Source organism: Dromiciops gliroides, chromosome 4 (assembly GCF_019393635.1).
Source record: "Dromiciops gliroides isolate mDroGli1 chromosome 4, mDroGli1.pri, whole genome shotgun sequence".
In the NCBI taxonomy this organism is placed as follows: domain Eukaryota; kingdom Metazoa; phylum Chordata; class Mammalia; order Microbiotheria; family Microbiotheriidae; genus Dromiciops; species Dromiciops gliroides.
Window position 1 is genome coordinate 24,697,343 of NC_057864.1, and position 17,003 is coordinate 24,714,345.

Here is a 17,003-nt window from a genome sequence, read left to right on the forward strand (position 1 = left end):
TCTCTCTCTCTCTCTCTCTCTCTCTCTCTCTCTCTCCCTCCTCCCTCTCTCTGCCTGTTGCTGTGCATGTCTGGGCACCCTGGGCTCCCTGGCCGGCAGGGACGGCTGGATGCATTTGCTGACAGACAGAGCTTGTGGCCGGGCCGTCGGTGTGACAATGCTGCCCCCTAATGCACAGAGTGCTCAGCACCAGCAGCCAGGGCCTCCTCCCTCTTCCCTTGCCTTCTCACTCTCTCCTTCTTCCCCTGACGGGACGCTCCCTGAGGGGTCTCTTGCGTGGGTCCTGAGACAGGCAGGGGTTGGAGTACTACTAGGAGGTGTGTTGGGGCCTCCCTGCTGCTCTAGGCCTCATCTGTAGTTTGCCCCTTTGTAAAATAAAGCTGTTCAACAAGCTGACCTCTGGGGTCTCTTGTGGCTGGAGAGTGGTGGTCCCAAGACCTGGGTTCAAATCCTGAACCTGCTATTTGACATCTGTGTGACATGGGCCAGTCATTTTGCCTTCCTTGGCCCCGGTCCGAGGAGGGGGTAGGTGGGGTGGCCTCTAAATCTTTGAGTCTCTGGTCCTGTGGAGGGGTGGGGGGGGGTAGAGAAAGTGTTCCCTCCTGGGCCTTCTTCCCATCCCCACACAGGGCTGTGCTTCTCTCCCTTCCAACTCCAAACCTCTGGGGCATCTTTAAAATTGGGTTTTAGGGAAAGGCAGAGAGTGGTGTGTTAGTGCAATCAATCAGTCATTCAATTAACATTTATTAAGCACCTGTTAAGTTCCAGGCCCCGAGGCCTAGTGGATAGACAGCTTGCCTCAAAACAGACTTGGCTATGTGATCTAGGCAAAACTTATGGCTTTTCTGAGCCTCAGTTTCTCCATTTGGGAAATCTGGGCCCCTGACCTTCCCCACCTCCAGCACCCTGGCTCTGCTTAGGATAGCATTGTTTCTGTCCCTTCTGAGCATCTGCCCTCCTGGGCCTCTTCTGTGAAACGAGGGGGGGGGGCGGCAAATCCTTCAGCTGCTACTTGAAGAAAGAGTTGGGGGGAGGGGGAACATCTCCAACCGAGGCCCATTACGAGCTGGCTCCTCCCCAGACCCGGACATCCTGTGGGCTTGGATCTCTTCACGAGAGGAGCAGGGGCAGCCAGGTGCTGCCTTCCCTCCCTCCCTCCCAGCCTAGTGTGCAGAACAAGGAGCCCAGCCCTCCCCTTCCCCACCCCCCACCCCCCCACCCCTTCTCTTCTCCAGAAGAAGGCTTCTCCTGCTCCCCCAGCCCCGGGCACTCTCCCCTGGTTCCTCCCGGCCAGACTCAGGCTCTCCTTTGCTTTTCTCCTCAGGAATCTCCTCCCTAAATTTAACCAGTCCCCTGACAAGCATTTGTTAAGCACCTGCTGTGTGCCCCAGGCACTGGCAATGCCCAGAAAGGCCCAGCCTTTCAAATGAGGGGGTTTTAGCATGAATTGTTTTGAAGCTTTCCTTCTCCCCTCCTCCTCCCTTCCTGGCATTCCCCTTAAGGGATTCTGGGAGTGGGGAAAATCCGGAGTCATTTGGTTCTGGGAGGCGATCCAGTCTTAACCAAAGCAGCCAGAAATCCAGTCTTCACTGCACACTCTAGTGAAGGATGGTGGGGGCTAGCTCGGGGTCACAGAACAGGGCCAGCATCTACCCCCATCCCATGTCTTGGAATATCTAAGCCCTTAGTGTTTTTTACCAACCCCATATGGAGGCTGGGTCCTAGGATGTGCCTCAGGAAGTCCTTAGGTACAGTAGCAGTTTGAAACAGGACTCTACAAGGCTTTTGACAAGAGGGTCTCCCATGGCAGCAGGAGGCTCATTACCTCCTGAGGCTACAGCCTCTGTGCTAAGTTGTCTCAAAGGAGACCCACTGGGACCACAGGGCCCAATTTATTGGTGGGGGTGGGCAGGATTCTACACAGAATCTATGCTGGGCTTGGTCATTCAGGAGACATTGAGAGCCCACAGCACAGGCAGTCCTGAGCCTGGGTCCCGAACCCTCCCCAGCCTGGCTCCCACTCTCTTCCCAGCCTTATTATTAGTAACCATGCTTCCCTTTGCAGTTCAACTGGTGTGTGAGACCCCTGGGCCTTCGCATGGGTGGTCTCCTATGTCTGGTGTGCTCTTCCTCCTCACCTTGACTTCAGAATCTCAGCTGAGAGGGGGAAAGAGGAGGAAATGAGCACCTACTATGTGCCAATGAACTTTACAATGTTATCGTGTGTGTGTGTGTGTGTGTGTGTGTGTGTGTGTGTGTGTGTGTGTGTATGTATCCTGGAGTCATCTGGAAGAAGGGGGGGGGGCGGCAAGCTAGGTGCTGCACTGGATAAAGCACCGGACCTGGATTCAGGAGGACCTGAGTTCAAATCTGGCCTCAGACACTTGACACTTACTAGCTGTGTGACCCTGGGCAAGTCACTTAACCCTCATTGCCCTACAAAATTAAAAAAAAAAAAGGTGGGGCGGATCAGCAGAGGGGCCTCATTCCTCCCTCCGGGGGAGGACTGTACCCCAACCTTCTTCGGCATTCTTCTTTGGAAAACTTCCCCTTGACCTCAAGTGGACTAGATTTCTTCCTTCCCTTGATTCTTTTTTAAAACCAAAAAACTTCTTTGGTCCAAGAAAATATAGCCAGGGGCCACTCTCCCTTCTCTTTGAAAGGGGGGGTAAGAGTTGGGCTGGGAGGAGGTCATGTCCCCTACCCACAGGACTGGGTCCATGGGCCTGCTTTCTAGAGGGAGGTATAGACTGTCCCAGCTGGGAAGGACATTGCACTTCTCCATGGCCAGCCTGGCCAAGGGGCTGGGGAGGCATCGGAGGGAAGATTTGAACCCGGATCTTTGAAGCTCCAGGGCTCTTTGTTCAGGCTTGTTCTGGGAGGCCCCTCCACCCAGTCAGGTAGAGATCCTCTCTAGCATGCCCAGCGGGAGTAAATGGGAGCTCATTTCAGAAGGAAGGCACCAGCCGTGAAGGGGTCAGGAAAGACTTCCTGCAGAGGGTGGGCTTTTGAGCGGAGACGTCAGCAAAGCTAAGGGGGAGGCTAGTGGCCTCTTGCTGGGGAGCTGCAGGTCCCCTGCCCATTCTTAGTGGCCTGAGGTCCCCTCCAGGCTTCCCTGCACATGTGATTACTTGTCTGCAAAATGAGGGAGGGCTTCTGCCAGGAATTCCATAAGCATAGTTAAATGCACTTCTGCTTCATCCGCCCCACAGAGAGACTGTGGCTCTCTGTGGGGCTATCCCAGGCTAGGACGGGCCGGCAGCTGCAGGAGTCCTAACTGGGGGAGGGGTCAGGCCCAATGGGCTAGGGGTTTGTCTTCCCATTCCAGAACTCTAATAACGGAATTTCTGTGGTTATTGGAGGTTGAAATTATCTAACCCAGGGGCAGCTAGGTGGTGCAGTGAATAGAGCACTGGCTCTGGAGTCAGGAGTTCCTGAGTTCAAATCCGGCCTCAGACACTTAACACTTACTAGCTGTGTGACCCTGGGCAAGTCACTTAACCCCAATTGCCTCACTAAAAAAACCAAAAACAAAACCAATGGAAATTAACTAACCCAGCCTTCCATTTTACAGATGAGGAAACTGAGGCTGAGGGAAATAAAATGGCTTAGCCCTGTGCCCTTCTGTGTACTTCATGGAGGCTGCCCAGAGATTGTTTTCAAACCCCTGAGCTCTGGACCCAGCCCTTTACACTTCACTCCAGCTACCCCCATGAGCCCCACGGTCTCATGAGTTAAGCCACTGCTTGGGCAGAGAAAAAACTAGGGAGGGAGAGTGTGGAGAGGCCATCCCTCTGATGGAGAGCCTCGAATGCCAGTGTTATCTTCTTAAGCTCTGTGCTGGGGGCTGAGAAGACACCAGACTGAAAATCTCTGCGCTTACAAAGCTTACGTTTTTGCAGGCTGCTGAGGTCTTTACCAGTTCTGAGAATTTACAGATGTTTTTCTCCACGTGGCACAGGGAGGGGGAGAAATGTTTTTCAGCCTCTGTGTGGGCTGCCTGGTGTAGAGAGAAGGATGCTGAGTTCCAATCCCGGCCCTCAGTCACTTCCTCTCTCTGGGCCTTCGTTTGCTCCGTACAAAGGCCTCAGAGGCCTTTCTTACTCTCTGATCTTAGAACCTTCCGTTCCAAGAGCCACCATAGGAGCCATCAGCAACCGTGCCCTCCCAGCCTCCGGGTCCCCTCCCTGTCTCCCTCTTGGCCAGCCCCCCACCTCCTAATATGTATCAGACAGAAGCCTGGGAAATCCTACAGCCCAAACAGAATAGTCCCTCCTTGTTTCCATCTTTGTCCTAATGAGCAGCCAGTTTGCTGAATATTGTGATTTCCATACTCATTCCTTCCCTGGGCCCAGAGCCTGCGATGGATGAATCACCTTGTTCCTTTGGATTCACCTGTCTGGATGCATGCATGGGGGACAGGGCCCAGGATTGCTTCACTACATGGGAAGGTTTAGCAGGAATTTGCCCCTCTTCCCCGCCCCAGTTCTGCCCTCGGGGGCCCACACAGGACAAATCTGTCTATCCAGCCCTTCTGACAGGTGCATTCTTCCTCCTGAGCCGGTAACTTCCAGGAACAGAGGAGGGGTCTTGTGCAGTGGGTTCTGGGGAGTCGTCCAAGCTGGCCTGGTTCCTCCTCTCTCCTGATGTCCCACTTCAGAACTGTTTCCTTTCTCCATCTCATCCCTGAGGCCACATCAGGGCAAAAAGGGAAGCAGGGGGCATGACAGAAAACACCTGTTTTCTCTTTGCCAGGCGGAAGTGCCACCCACATGGGAATGTCTCTTCCAAACCTGCAGTTCAGTTATTCGATCCCGGGCTTTCTTGCCAGGGTAAACAGTCTCATTCAGGGGGGATAGTCGGATGGAGACTTCTGGGATGAATCATAACAGCTTCATCCAAAGGCCTGTACAAGGAGAGCCCACTTGTTGCTTTCACGACGTCCAAAGAACAATGTTTTCTCTTGAGCCGCGCATAGAGAGGCACAGCAGGGTCGGGGGCAGAACACCCACCGGCCTGGAAATCAGTAGTTCTAGGTTCCTAGGTTTCAGCCTGGATTCCTTCAACTTCCTCATTTTACAGATGAGTAAACTGAGCAAATCACCCAGGGTCACTCAGGATAACAAATAGCAATACTAGGATTCGAATCCGGGTCCTTAATGTCAAGGGACATGTTTTTCTATGCTTGTCAATGAGTTATGCCAGGGCTTGTCTAGAGAATAATAAACAAGGGAGGGAGAGTATAGAGGTGTCATCTCTCTTGTGAGAGCCTTGAATGCCATTGTCTTTAGACAATCGGGGTGAAACGACTTGCCCAGGGTCACACAGCTGTGTGTGGCAGGTTCAAATAAGTTAATGGAGGCATATAGTTAGTCCCTTTAGAACCTTTTTTTTTCTTTTTTCTTTTTTTTTTTTTTGCTGGGCAATGGGGGTTAAGTGACTTGCCGGGGGTCACACAGCTAGTAAGTCCAAGTGTCTGAGGCTGGATTTGAACTCAGGTCCTGAATCCAAGGCCAGTGCTTTATCCACTACGCCACCTAGCCGCCCCTCTTTAGAACCTTAAAAGTAAATATGTAGGGCAGCTAGGTGGCGCAGAGGATAGAGCACCGGCCCTGGAGTCAGGAGGACCTGAGTTCAAATCCGACCTCAGACACATAACACTTACTAGCTGTGTGACCCTGGGCAAGTCACTTAACCCCAATTGCCTCACTAAAAAAAAAAAAATTAATTAAAAAGTAAAAATGTGATTACAGGCTGGTGTTACCTACTTATATTATCATCTAGTTCTTTGAATTTTTTACTTTGATGGATGATAGCAAAGGCCCAGATGTGGTCATGAGTGGTGACCTGACAGTTCCATTCATCCAGCTGTGACCAGAAGGGGCTGGGGGGGGGGGGTTGCTGTGTGGTCTGTGCTTGGGGGACTAGAGCAGAATTATCTCTAAACCTGCCTTGCCAGGAGACCTTCTATGACAGGGATCTCACGCCCAAGCAAATTCACCAGTTCTTTCACCGGGACAAAAGGGGGTCGGGTCTCGTTCCACATTTTGACTAAAAAGATGAGTATTTGGGCTCTGCAGAGACAAGGAAGGACTTTTCCACCAGCCCAGAACAAGGAGACCTGGGCTCCAAGCCCAGCTCAATCCTTTCCTTACTCTGTGGGCCTCTGTTTCCCCACCTGTGAGTTTCCTTACAGTTCCCACCTTCTCTATTTTTAAAGGACTTGGTAATCAGTCAATGGGCATTTAAGCCAAATGGTTAGCAGCCTGAACTTGGAGTCAAGAAGACCTCAGACCTTTACTTAGCTATATGACTGACCTTGGACGGGCCAGTTAACCTCTCTTGGCCTCAGTTTGCTCATTTGTGAAGTCACCATTATATCTTCACTATATAGTAATAGCACTTGGTAAGCAAAGGCAATCAATCTGTTTTTATTATTACTACTATTACTGAGACAATCTATATATGTCTGAACATACAAGATAAAGTTACCTTAGAGGGGGTGGGGTTAGCAGTTGGGGGGATCCAGGGAAGGCCTGCTGGAAGGGGTGCTGCTTGAGCTGAATCTAAACAGAAGCCAAGACATCTGAGAGGCTCAAATTGGAGACCAGTGTATTCAAAGGTGTAGAGATGGGAGATGACAGAAGGTCAGAGGAGGATCAGGCAGTGGGCCCCTGTGTCTGAGTTGTAATGCTTGGAAAGGAGTCGGGCTTTGAATGCCGAATGGAATTTATTCCTGGAAGCAAAAGGAATCATTAATGATTGGATGGTAACTTGGTAGAAAGGTCTCTGGGGAGTGCCCCAGGGATCTAGGCTCACCCTGTGTTTTTGTAGCTTTTATCACTGAGTTGGATAGAGACAGAGGTGGCACACTTTAAATTAAATTTGTCTGTGACATAAAGCTAGGAAGGGATCGCCAACCCACTTGACAAGAGTCAGGATTCCAAATAATTCAGAGAAATTTTAATAACAATAGATATAAAGTCTTAGACTTGCTCAGAAATGAGTCAGTTTCCCAAGTACAAGATAAGGGAAGGGTGGCTAGATAGCAGATCCTCTGAAGAAGATCTGGGGATTTTAGTAGACCCCAAGCTCCCTATGAGTCACTGGGGAGTGGGGCAGCTCCAAATGCTCATGGGATCTCAAGTTGCCTTAAGAGTGTCAGAACTTCCAGGAAGACCCCATCACGAGGACTGTGTCTGGTTCTACATCACATGATTTAACAAGAGCATCAATAAGCTGGAGAGCTTCCAGGTGAGGGCAGTCTAGCCTCAATAGTAAATTGCTCTGATAGCATTCCATTGAACAACAACAACAACATTTGTGACTTTAAACAACAGGCTTTAAAGTTTACAAAAGGCCTTCCATATATTAACCTGTTTCAGTCCTCACAAAAACCTTGTGAAATAAATGGGTGTTGTTATTATCATGTATACATGTATACATGAAGAAACTGATGCACAGAGAGGTCAAGTGACTTGCCTAAGATCACACAGCCAATAAGACTCTGAGGTAGGCTTCAAACTCAGGGCTTCTAGATGCTATCTAGCATTCAGTCATCTGCACCAGAAGGAACTCGGGACATTTAACCTGGCAGAAAGATTTTTTTGGAGGTGTGCTTTCCTCTAGTTTCTAAAGGAATGTCCCCAGCGTCCCATGGAAAGGAGATTAGATTTGTTGTAATTGACTACTTGGGTAAGGGAAGAAGAAGGGAGGAAGGAAGGAAGGAAGGAAGGAAGGAAGGAAGGAAGGACGGAAGGAAGGACGGACGGACGGACTGACAGTGAGTAGCTCCAGAAGGCCTCTGGTCTGCTGATCTGTAGGCTTGTCCATTGGGCTTGTTAGTGAAACGAGTGGCCAGTCCAGTGACCCTCCTTGGCCCGGGGAAAACATTGATGGGATCTTGTTATTACAGAGTCCTGAACCTCAGCAGGCAGCTAGCTGGGGGTTGGGGGGAGGGGTCGAAGATGAGAACCCGCGTGTCTTCCTAGACTGAAAGATGATGTTTGGAAGAGGATTCTGGTTCCAGGGAGGGTTAGAGGAAGTCCTCTGCAGGGTAGTCTGTGATTCTGTTGCATTGAATGAAAATACAGGATTTGGGGTTCAAGGACCCAGGTTCAAATTCTAGCTTTCCTATGTACCTTGCCTCAGTTTCCCCATCTGTAAAATGAGGACATTTAATTAGATGTGCCCTAATGCCCTTCCCAGCTCCAAATGTACAATTCTCTAATTCCCAACCTTGGAATATTGGGATATATTTGACCAATAGGCTCCTTTAGGAGTTTGGAGACCCAGACGCTCCAAGCCGGAAGGGGCCTCAGATTACAGAATGTCAGGAGGAAGCTTAGAACTGAGAAGGCCTGCCAAGAGGGAGAGGGGGCCTCTGATCTTATTACTAAGAAGGATAATACATTTTCACGGCTCCTGGAGCTTAACCTCCTGCCAGCCTAGTCCATCAGGGAGGGAAGAAAGGGTCACACATAGGCACACTCACACACTCACGATCGCTCGCTTGCTCTGTCTCTCTTGTCTCTGCCTCGTGTGTGTGCTCGCACTCTCTCTCTGTCTCTCTGTCTCTCTCTCTCTCACCAGTTCACAGAGCAACATTCATCAGTATCAAAGGTTAATGAGGCTTCTCGCTGAACAAGGTTTTGAATGATCTTGTCAAAAGGAAACTACTTGGTTCAATAAAAGTCCAATGACTAAAGTCAGAAGACCTGAATTCGAATCCCAGTACCATAATTTACTACCTATCTGTGACCTCCATCTTTTCTCCTTAAAAGGAAGGGCTTAGGAGCCTGAGGGTTCACCTGTTAGGAGCTGTCCAGCACTGGGAAGGACATGGAGTTCTTAGACCCTCCAAGGCTGGAGTTCACTCAGTCTGCCTTGGAGACTGTGCAGAGGCTTCCCACCCTGGGTGCTGTGATCCAATCCCATAAGCATTTTTTGGGAGGGAGGGTGGGGTAATGAGGGTTAAGTGACTTGCCCAGGGTCACACAGCTAGTAAGTGTCAAGTGTCTGAGGTCACATTTGAACTCAGGTCCTCCTGAATCCAGAGCCGGTGCTTTATCCACTGCACCACCTAGCTGCCCCTCCCACAAGCATTTATTAAACACCTGCTATGTTCAAGGCTTTAAATTAGGTGCTAGAACTATAAAGACCCAAAGATGATAATGTATGACCTTGGACAAGTCATTCAGCCTCCATGGGTCTCAATTTCTTCATCTATAAAATCACAGCATTGGGCTATATAACCCCTGACATTTCTGTGAGCTTATACAGTCCCTGTCCTCACATAGTCTACATTCTGCTCAGTGACTTTTAAAGTCCCTTCTAAATCCCATGGGGTGGGTTGAGAAATCTTGACTTCAGGGGCCACTGTTGATATAGAATAATGTGGGTGGTCATCAGAGGAGTAAAGGAGAGACCTTAGAACGTAGAACAGCAGAAGGAGAAGAGACAGACTGTCCTGGGTGGGATAGGCATCTGATGTCCCAGGAAACCCCATCCCCAAATCCTCTGGGGGGAATCCAGCCTTCCAATAAGGTCCATTCAATAAAGATTCATCAAGTGAGACACAGATGCTTCTGCCCCCTCAGAGCTGAAAAGCTCTCCTAATGGGGAGTCAGGGCTGGTGCTAATCATCCCGTGGGCTGGCCATGATCACCCGCAGGCCTGTGCCGGTCACCCCTCTATCTGGCCACGGTGTCACCCCGTGGGCCGGCCGTGGGGTCGCCCCGTGGGCCAGCCACGATCCCCTGCAGGGCCGGCAGCTCACCCACTGGCGAGAGCGTGTTCGGTTGAGGTGTTTGGAGGCCCAAGACGGAAGTTGTTGGCCGGCCATGGGCTGCTTTCCCTGGCTTTCATCATTGCTGCTGGACCTCACCGGAAACCTTCCCTGCCTCCCTCTGGCTCTTTTTTCTCCTTTTGGGCTGGTTTTAAATTATCTTGTTTACATCACACCCAAGTTTCCCTGTACAAAAGACTTGCAGGTGCAAATATGTCCTGCCTTCATTAACTTCCCCTCCCTTTCTAATTTATGTGATTTCAATTTTCCTTCCCTGTACTGTTAATTAGGGGACCCTCTAATCAGTGCCATTATCTCGGTGGTGTTCGTGTTTACGAAAGCTGCTAAACAAATGCTTGCAAAATTGCTAAATGGCTAATTAATGTCTGTTAATTAAGAAAATTGCTCATGGTAACAGACCGTGCTGGCAGCCGCTAGAAAGGCACACACTTGTTGAAATTAGTAACGTGGCAGGTAGGGGAACATCTGCTCTGATGCTCCGTTCTGACGGGAGCTCCCGCCGCCGCCTGCGCTGGCGGAAGGAGCCCGGCTTTGGACTCTCGGGGCCCCCTTCCCCTAGTGCCCCAGCCCTCCTCGGAGGGTCGGGGGAGAGCCCTGGGCCCGAGCCTGCCTGGGCCTCACCAGCCCTTCCCATCTCGGCTCCCATCTTTTGGGGTCCTAACTCTTAGCGGCCACTGCTCAGAGGTCTCTTCGGACATTCTAGCTGACATCTGGTGTCCCGGGGTCTTGTGAAGCCAAGAGTTGTGGTCCGGGTTCCGATCCTGCCTGCTCTCTAATCACTTCCCACCTGCCTGCCCATTTCTCAGGATCTGTTTCTCTCTCTATCAAGAGGGGTGGCACACCCCTCCCCGCCATTCAGAACTCTCCTATGAAGATCCCGAGTTTTCACATTCCCCTAAAGGAGGTCCTAGCAGAGCCTGCAGCTGCTCTCTGTTACCTGTGCTGCAGCAGCGGGATTTGTTGGCCAAGTTCACAGGATGATGGGATCCTATTTGGAGCCAAAGGGATCTTAGAAGGCCCCTCTGCATGATTCTACAAAGCAGCTGGGCCGTAGCATGGATGGAGCGCTGGTCTGAAGTCAAGAATCCTCCATCAGACACTCACCAGCTGTGTGACCCTGGGCAAGTCACTTCCCCTCTGTCTGCCTCAGTCTTCTCACCTGTGAAATGGGAGTGAGAATTCTAGCACCTGCCTCCCAGGGTTGTAGTGAGGTTAAGCAGCATGCGTAAAGTGCTTGGCAAACCTTAAACCATCGCATGAATATTAACCATAATCAGAGGATCTTGGTGTGAGGCTCGGCTCTGCCATCTGGGAGGAGGACGTCTCCCATCCGTGACTCAGTTTCCTCATCTGTACAATGAACAGATCAGACTGGATGACCTCAGCATTTTCTCTCTCTGCCTTTCATTCCCTCCCTCGATGCTGGTGCCTCCCCTCTGTGGATCTACAGTTTATCATGGATTTATCCAACTTAGATCTTTTTTATCCAGGCTAGCCCTTGATTGGGTGTCGTGGTCTGCATGTTGTCTTCTCCCCCCTGCAGACCCCCTGGAGCTCACAGAGGGGAGGGATGTCTTTTGCTTTCCCATGTATTCTCTCTCAGAGCTAACACTCTCCCCCCCGCCCTCTTTAAATAACAAGATGCTCCCCCTTCACTTGAAGAGACAGCGTCTCCATGGTGCTTGTGTCCAAGGCACTTGGGCTGGGGCTTGGCACTTGAGCTCAGCTTGCCCGCCTTCCTTGGTGGTCCAGCCCAAAATGTAACATCAGGACCTGCTGCTCTATGGGCAGGGACAGGACCGGGCGTAGGGGCAAAGCGACCAAGAAGGAAGGGGGACGTAAAGCCCGTGGTGCTTCTTTTCCTGCACATGTAGTGAGCATTGGGCAAAGAAAGGACTTTGGTGGCCTCTGTGGGCAGTCCATCCTGGGGAGGTTAGCCCTGCTCTAAAGGAGGCTCCCGTAATCCTGCTCAGTTTGCCCATCTCAGGCAGAACGTTTCTAGCCACAAGAGTTGGATGGGATGGGGAGTGTGGGGGGCAGCTTGGAAAAGTAACCCAGCTTGAGGACTCAATCTTGATTTCTAGGGGGTGGAAATAGGACCACCATCACCCCCCCCCCAAAATAAAGGTTCATTTCTGTAAGTAAGGGGGTAAATCTGGGTTTGGACCAGGTGTCTCTGTCTCTCTTCCCTCTGTCTCTGAGTCACCCCAAGGTATTGGTCATGGCAAACTCAGAAAAGGAGATTGTTCCCTGGGACGGTTTGAACAGTGTGTTTGGTCTGTTTTCTTTCGATTGCTTGATTTTTATTTGTTTTTTTAATCCTTTATGAATGTATTTGTCGATCTTGATTTTGTTTCTTTTTCCCTTTTATGGCCAGTGAGCCGGTGATTTTAATGAAAAAAAGAGCCCCCATCACTCCGCCTCTTCCCCCCGCCAAACAGAGCCAACACGTCCTCCCCCCACCCCGTTTGGTTGTCTTTTTTTTCCTTTGTTCTTTTTTGTTTGTTTTGTTTTCATTCAGCTTTTTTCTGCGCTTCTCCATGTGCTCTGATCTATAACCTCCTTCTACTGTCTGACCTCGCAGGGTCCTCCGGGTTCCCAGCCCTCGCCCCACGCACAGCCTGCACCACACAATGCTAACAGCATGATGGGACCCCACAGTCAGGTAAAGGACACTGTAGCTCTCCCCAGGGCGCCTGGGGACTCAAGAAACAAACAAACGGAAAGCATTGGGTTTTCCCCCCCATCCCACTGAGTTTTGCTCCTTCGAGAATAATTATTTTTTAACAAAGAAGATTTTATAGGGGTTAGCATCTTCTCTCCTCGGCCTTCCTCTCAGCTCTGAGCCAGGCCCTCACAGAAGGATCCCCTGCCCTAGCCTTGTTGGTGGCCCCTCCCCAGTGTGCTGTTTTACTCCCCCCACCCCAGCCTTTGTGTTTCCTCACTCCCTTTTTGGGGATTGCCCCCCCCTCAGCTGCATACGCTGGCCCCTCCTCTGCGCTCCCCGCCCCTGCTCAGAAAGCTTCCCTGTGGGCTCCTTTCGCAGTAGGCTGTCCCATTGTGCCCCCCACCCCTGGCCCCCGGTGGTGCTCATGTGTCTGTATGTATGTGCGCGTGCGCGTGTGTGTGCGTGTTTGGCTTCATTTGCGGGTTTTCGACTTTCATTTCAATTTGGTTTTTTGATTTTTTAAAGACCTTTTTTTATTTTTGTTTTTTTTGCCCTCGCCAAGGGTAGCAGAGGGTCTCCCCTGCCTGAACCTCTGCCCCTCGCCCGGCTCCCCTCCCCGACATCCTGGATTTAACTTAAGCATTTATTCTTGAGGCCAGTTTCCAGGCCCAGGAGAATGAAGCCTTTGGGCGCGGTGGCCCGGAGCCTGAAGATCCACCTTCTCTGTGGCCAATGTCACCAAGTGTTCCCCTTTACCCCACCCTACCCCACCGCACCCCAGAAGTTTTCTGGTAGAATGAAAAAGGCAGCCACCAAAAAAAGCAAGTGAGAAAGAAAGCCACGAGGGAGAGGTCACCACGAGGGCCGTAGCCCGGGCCTACCGGAGTTGTGCGGAATGAGCAAGCTCTGTTGGTACGTGCGTGCGTGCTCTGAGTGCAGGCTGTCATTGAATTAATTTCCTGTAATTACAGCCCTTTATGTCACCACGATACGCAGGAGGCCCCAGGCCCCCCATCAGAATGGGAAACCAGGTACGTACGTACCTCTCTTTGCCTCCTTTCTTTGGCTCGCCCCGGGTGGTGGTCGTGGTGACGGCAAAGCCTGGGGCCCTCCTGGGGGGCGGGGGAAGCTGGAGGGAGAAAGGAGGATACCCACCATCCTCTGGGAGAGCCAGCAGCCTTGGCCTACAGAGTCCCGGGAGAGAGAGCCAGAGGGCACCTGGGTGGTCATTTCACCGAGGGAAAAACTGAAGCCCAGAGAAGAAAATGGCCCTTAAATCTGGGAGTGACCCTGGTGGCCATCCAAGCCGCCTCCCTTCATCCTCCCTTGCTTTGTATCCTCACTGCTTAGCACTTACCTGACACATAGTAGGTGTTGTAGAGACCGAGCCCCTCAGAGAGGGCAAGTGATGTGTAGAGTAGAAACTGAAGCCCAAAGGGGCTTCTTAAACTTATTGGTCTCAAGACCCCTTGGCACTCTTAAAAATCACTGAGGGAGGGGCAGCTAGGTGGTGCAGTGGATAGAGCACTGGCCTTGGATTCAGGAGGACCTGAGTTCGAATCCAACCTCAGACACTTAAAACTTACTAGCTGTGTGACCCTGGGCAAGTCACTTAACCCCCATTGCCTCACTTAAAAAAAAAATCACTGAGGGACCCCCACCCCGCCAGGAGCTTTTCCAATTTTTAATACAATAAATACCAATAAGTATGATTCACATAACTGATCGTATTAGAAATAAAATATTTTAGTATTATTAGGAAATTAGTTCTGAGCTCATCGACTCCCCTGAAAAGGCTACCAGACTATACTTTGAAAACTCCCTTTTACAGATCAGGAAACTGAGGCCTAGATCCATGTGATTGTGTCGGGCTCCCGTGTGTCAGACCTGGGCTTCAAAGGCGGGCCCTTTGACCCAGAATGCCCTGCTTCTGTGAGAGATGTACTGAGGACGAGGGACCCGGCTCTTGGGTCAGCTCTCTCGCTGTCTCTGTGCATCTCTCCATCTCTCTGTGTCTCCACACCCCCACCGCCCACGTCAGCATTGATGCCTGCCTTCTGTCTCCCTGGACAGAGCGGGCTGGGGGCATCTATTCCAGACTCCCCCTTGTATCGGACCGCCGATTCGGAGCTGTGGGGAGCCCCTTTCGTTTACAGATCAGGAAACTGAGGCTCAGAGGTGGGGAAAGTTGATTTCCTCAGGGTCACCCAGCTTAGAAACGGACTCAGTCGTTCTCGCCAAGCCCTGATCCATTTCTCTGGCCCCTGCATCCTGCAAAACAAGAGAACGAGGAATGATGCTGGTCCAGCAGAGAGCTCCGGGGCTGCCCTTTACCTGCAGAACTATAAACCTTTGGCCTTTGAAACAGTGTGGAGTAGTGGCTTGAGCATTGAATGTGGAGTCAGTGGAAGGAAGAGCTGGGTTCAAATCCTGCCACTGATACTTAGCATAGAGCCATGAGGAAGCCCCTCACTGAACCTCCATTTCCTCATGTATAAAATGGGAGACCAGGTAGCTGATGGCCTGAGGTCTCCTTTAACCCCAGAGCCTATGAACCCTCCTCCCCAGACTCATAGACAAGCTTTTATTAAGTGCTTACTATATGCAGAGCGCTGAGCCGCCAACACGCCCTGAGTGAATGTGATTATTTGGCTGGTCCCCTCATGGGACTGAGACTTGAGCCGGAATGATGTCACTGTGATGTCATTGGCCTCCGGAGCTTTGAGTAGGTCAGCCCCATCTCGGCAGTGTCCCAGGCTCAGAGAGCTCCCAGCATGATGAGAAGTGAAGGGTTCAGCATCACACAGCCGTACAGATCATCCAGCTCTCGAACCCACGACAGGACGGCCCCTCTGCCTCTATTTCCTGTGTGGCATTGGGCAGATTGTTGAACCTCCCTAGGCCTGGGTCATCTCATCTGTAAAATGGAGAGGGGGGAGTGTTGGACTGGATTTAACAGCGCCTAAGATGAGAATGGGAGCTTCCCTCTGAAACAGGAAGAAATAGCACCTCCATATCCCAATGGTTTCTGCTTGGATCCAGCATGTTCTGGAGCTCCCTGGGGTGTTCTAGGCGCACCCACGCCCCTACACACACACACACACACACACACACACACACACTCACACACACTCAGGAGCAGCCTCCAAATGTTTGCATCCCCAAAGGATCCCCGGGCCGGAGTCTCTGGGGAAATGCTGCCCTGGTGGCTGGTGTTTGGAATGGTGATTTTACTTTCTTTCTGACCACTTTTTCATTGATTTCATGAAGGGTTTTTATAGAGTAAACAGGTAGAGCCGGGGCCCGATTCTTGCAATGGTCTGAGGGTGAGAACATCCCCCAGTTCTGTAGCTCTTTGAAGATCCCAGGAGCATAGATCAGGGGCCGCCTCCTCCAAGCCCCTCACTGACAGATGAAGTAATGGAGGTCCGTGAAGTTAGGTGACTTGCCCAGGGCCTCACAGGTGGTGTCAGTGGTGGGATTTGAACCCAGATTCTCAGAAGTCTAGCCGATCCGTCTGTACCACGCTGACTCCAGCAAGAATGGGGTAGTAGGAAGGTTCCTCTGAGTGAGATCCTAGAGCTTTGTCTTGCAAGAAGGCTTCTGAGAGAGCACATTCTCCCCCCACACACACACACCCCAAAAGTGTCAGGACTGGAATCCAGAGCTCTTAACTCATAGTCTTGGGTACTGTGGTGTAGGAGCATAGACCTGTAGCTAGAAGGAATCTCAGATGCTCCTCATTTTATGGAGGGGGAAACTGAGGCTCAGGGAGACGAACTTGCCCAGTATCACACAGGTGTGCCAAGTATCAGAGGCAGAATTCGAACCCAGCTCCTCTGACTGCTACAAGGGCTCTTTCCACTGCTCTTCACTGACTCTAGGAGATTTGGCCATGTAGCTTCAGGCAGATCATTTCCCCTTCTCTGAACCCTCTTTTCCACATCTGTAAAATGAAGGGCCTGTACTAGAGCATCCCTGAGGGCCCTCCCCACTCTGAACACTGTTCAGTACAGATTTTGGCCAGAGGGAAGGAAAGCTTCCTAACAGAAGTGTCCAAAGTGGAGTCAGCCACCTTGGAAAGGTAGTGAACTTCCCATCACTAGGGGTATTCTAGGAGAGGCCAGATGGCAGCTTTTGTAAAGGAGTTTTCTGCTCAGAGTTGAGGTAGATTAAGTGGCCTCTGAGGCTCTGGAACTCCCTCACCAGCCTCAGAGAAGTACCCCTTTCTTGGAAATTACTAGATGGGATATTTAGTGATTTAAATTTATTTAGCAGTTAAATCCAAGTGAGAACCAGGCCCTGGGATACCTTCAAAGCCCAGTTCCCCCTCCATTTGTCCCTTACGTTCTCCCTCTTGTTCCTTCTCTTTCAGCTCCCCTCCTTTAAAGTCAAGAAAACAATAAATTAATAATAATAATAATAATAATGATTCCTTTGCCATAACATTTCCTGCCAATCCAGGCCTCCTTACTGAACCTTTCTCTCCCACCCCCTGAGCCCAGGTTCCCTGCGATGTCTCACAAC

General features: G+C 51.0%; 1 protein-coding gene across 3 annotated transcripts in view; it reads left to right on the forward strand.

The window, feature by feature from the left end:
• The window catches only part of SSBP3 (single stranded DNA binding protein 3), a 156,972-nt gene that overhangs the window by 122,120 nt on the left and 17,849 nt on the right, over positions 1-17,003 (forward strand). Inside the window, exons 6-7 of one of the 3 annotated variants that reach the window (XM_044004601.1) lie at positions 12,393-12,473; positions 13,448-13,507. The exons of 1 other annotated variant lie outside the window; for it this stretch is intronic. In XM_044004601.1, the coding sequence (XP_043860536.1) occupies positions 12,393-12,473; positions 13,448-13,507 (141 nt within the window). The remainder of the gene's footprint in view (positions 1-12,392; positions 12,474-13,447; positions 13,508-17,003) is intronic. One more of the 3 variants, XM_044004602.1, reaches the window with a different exon arrangement.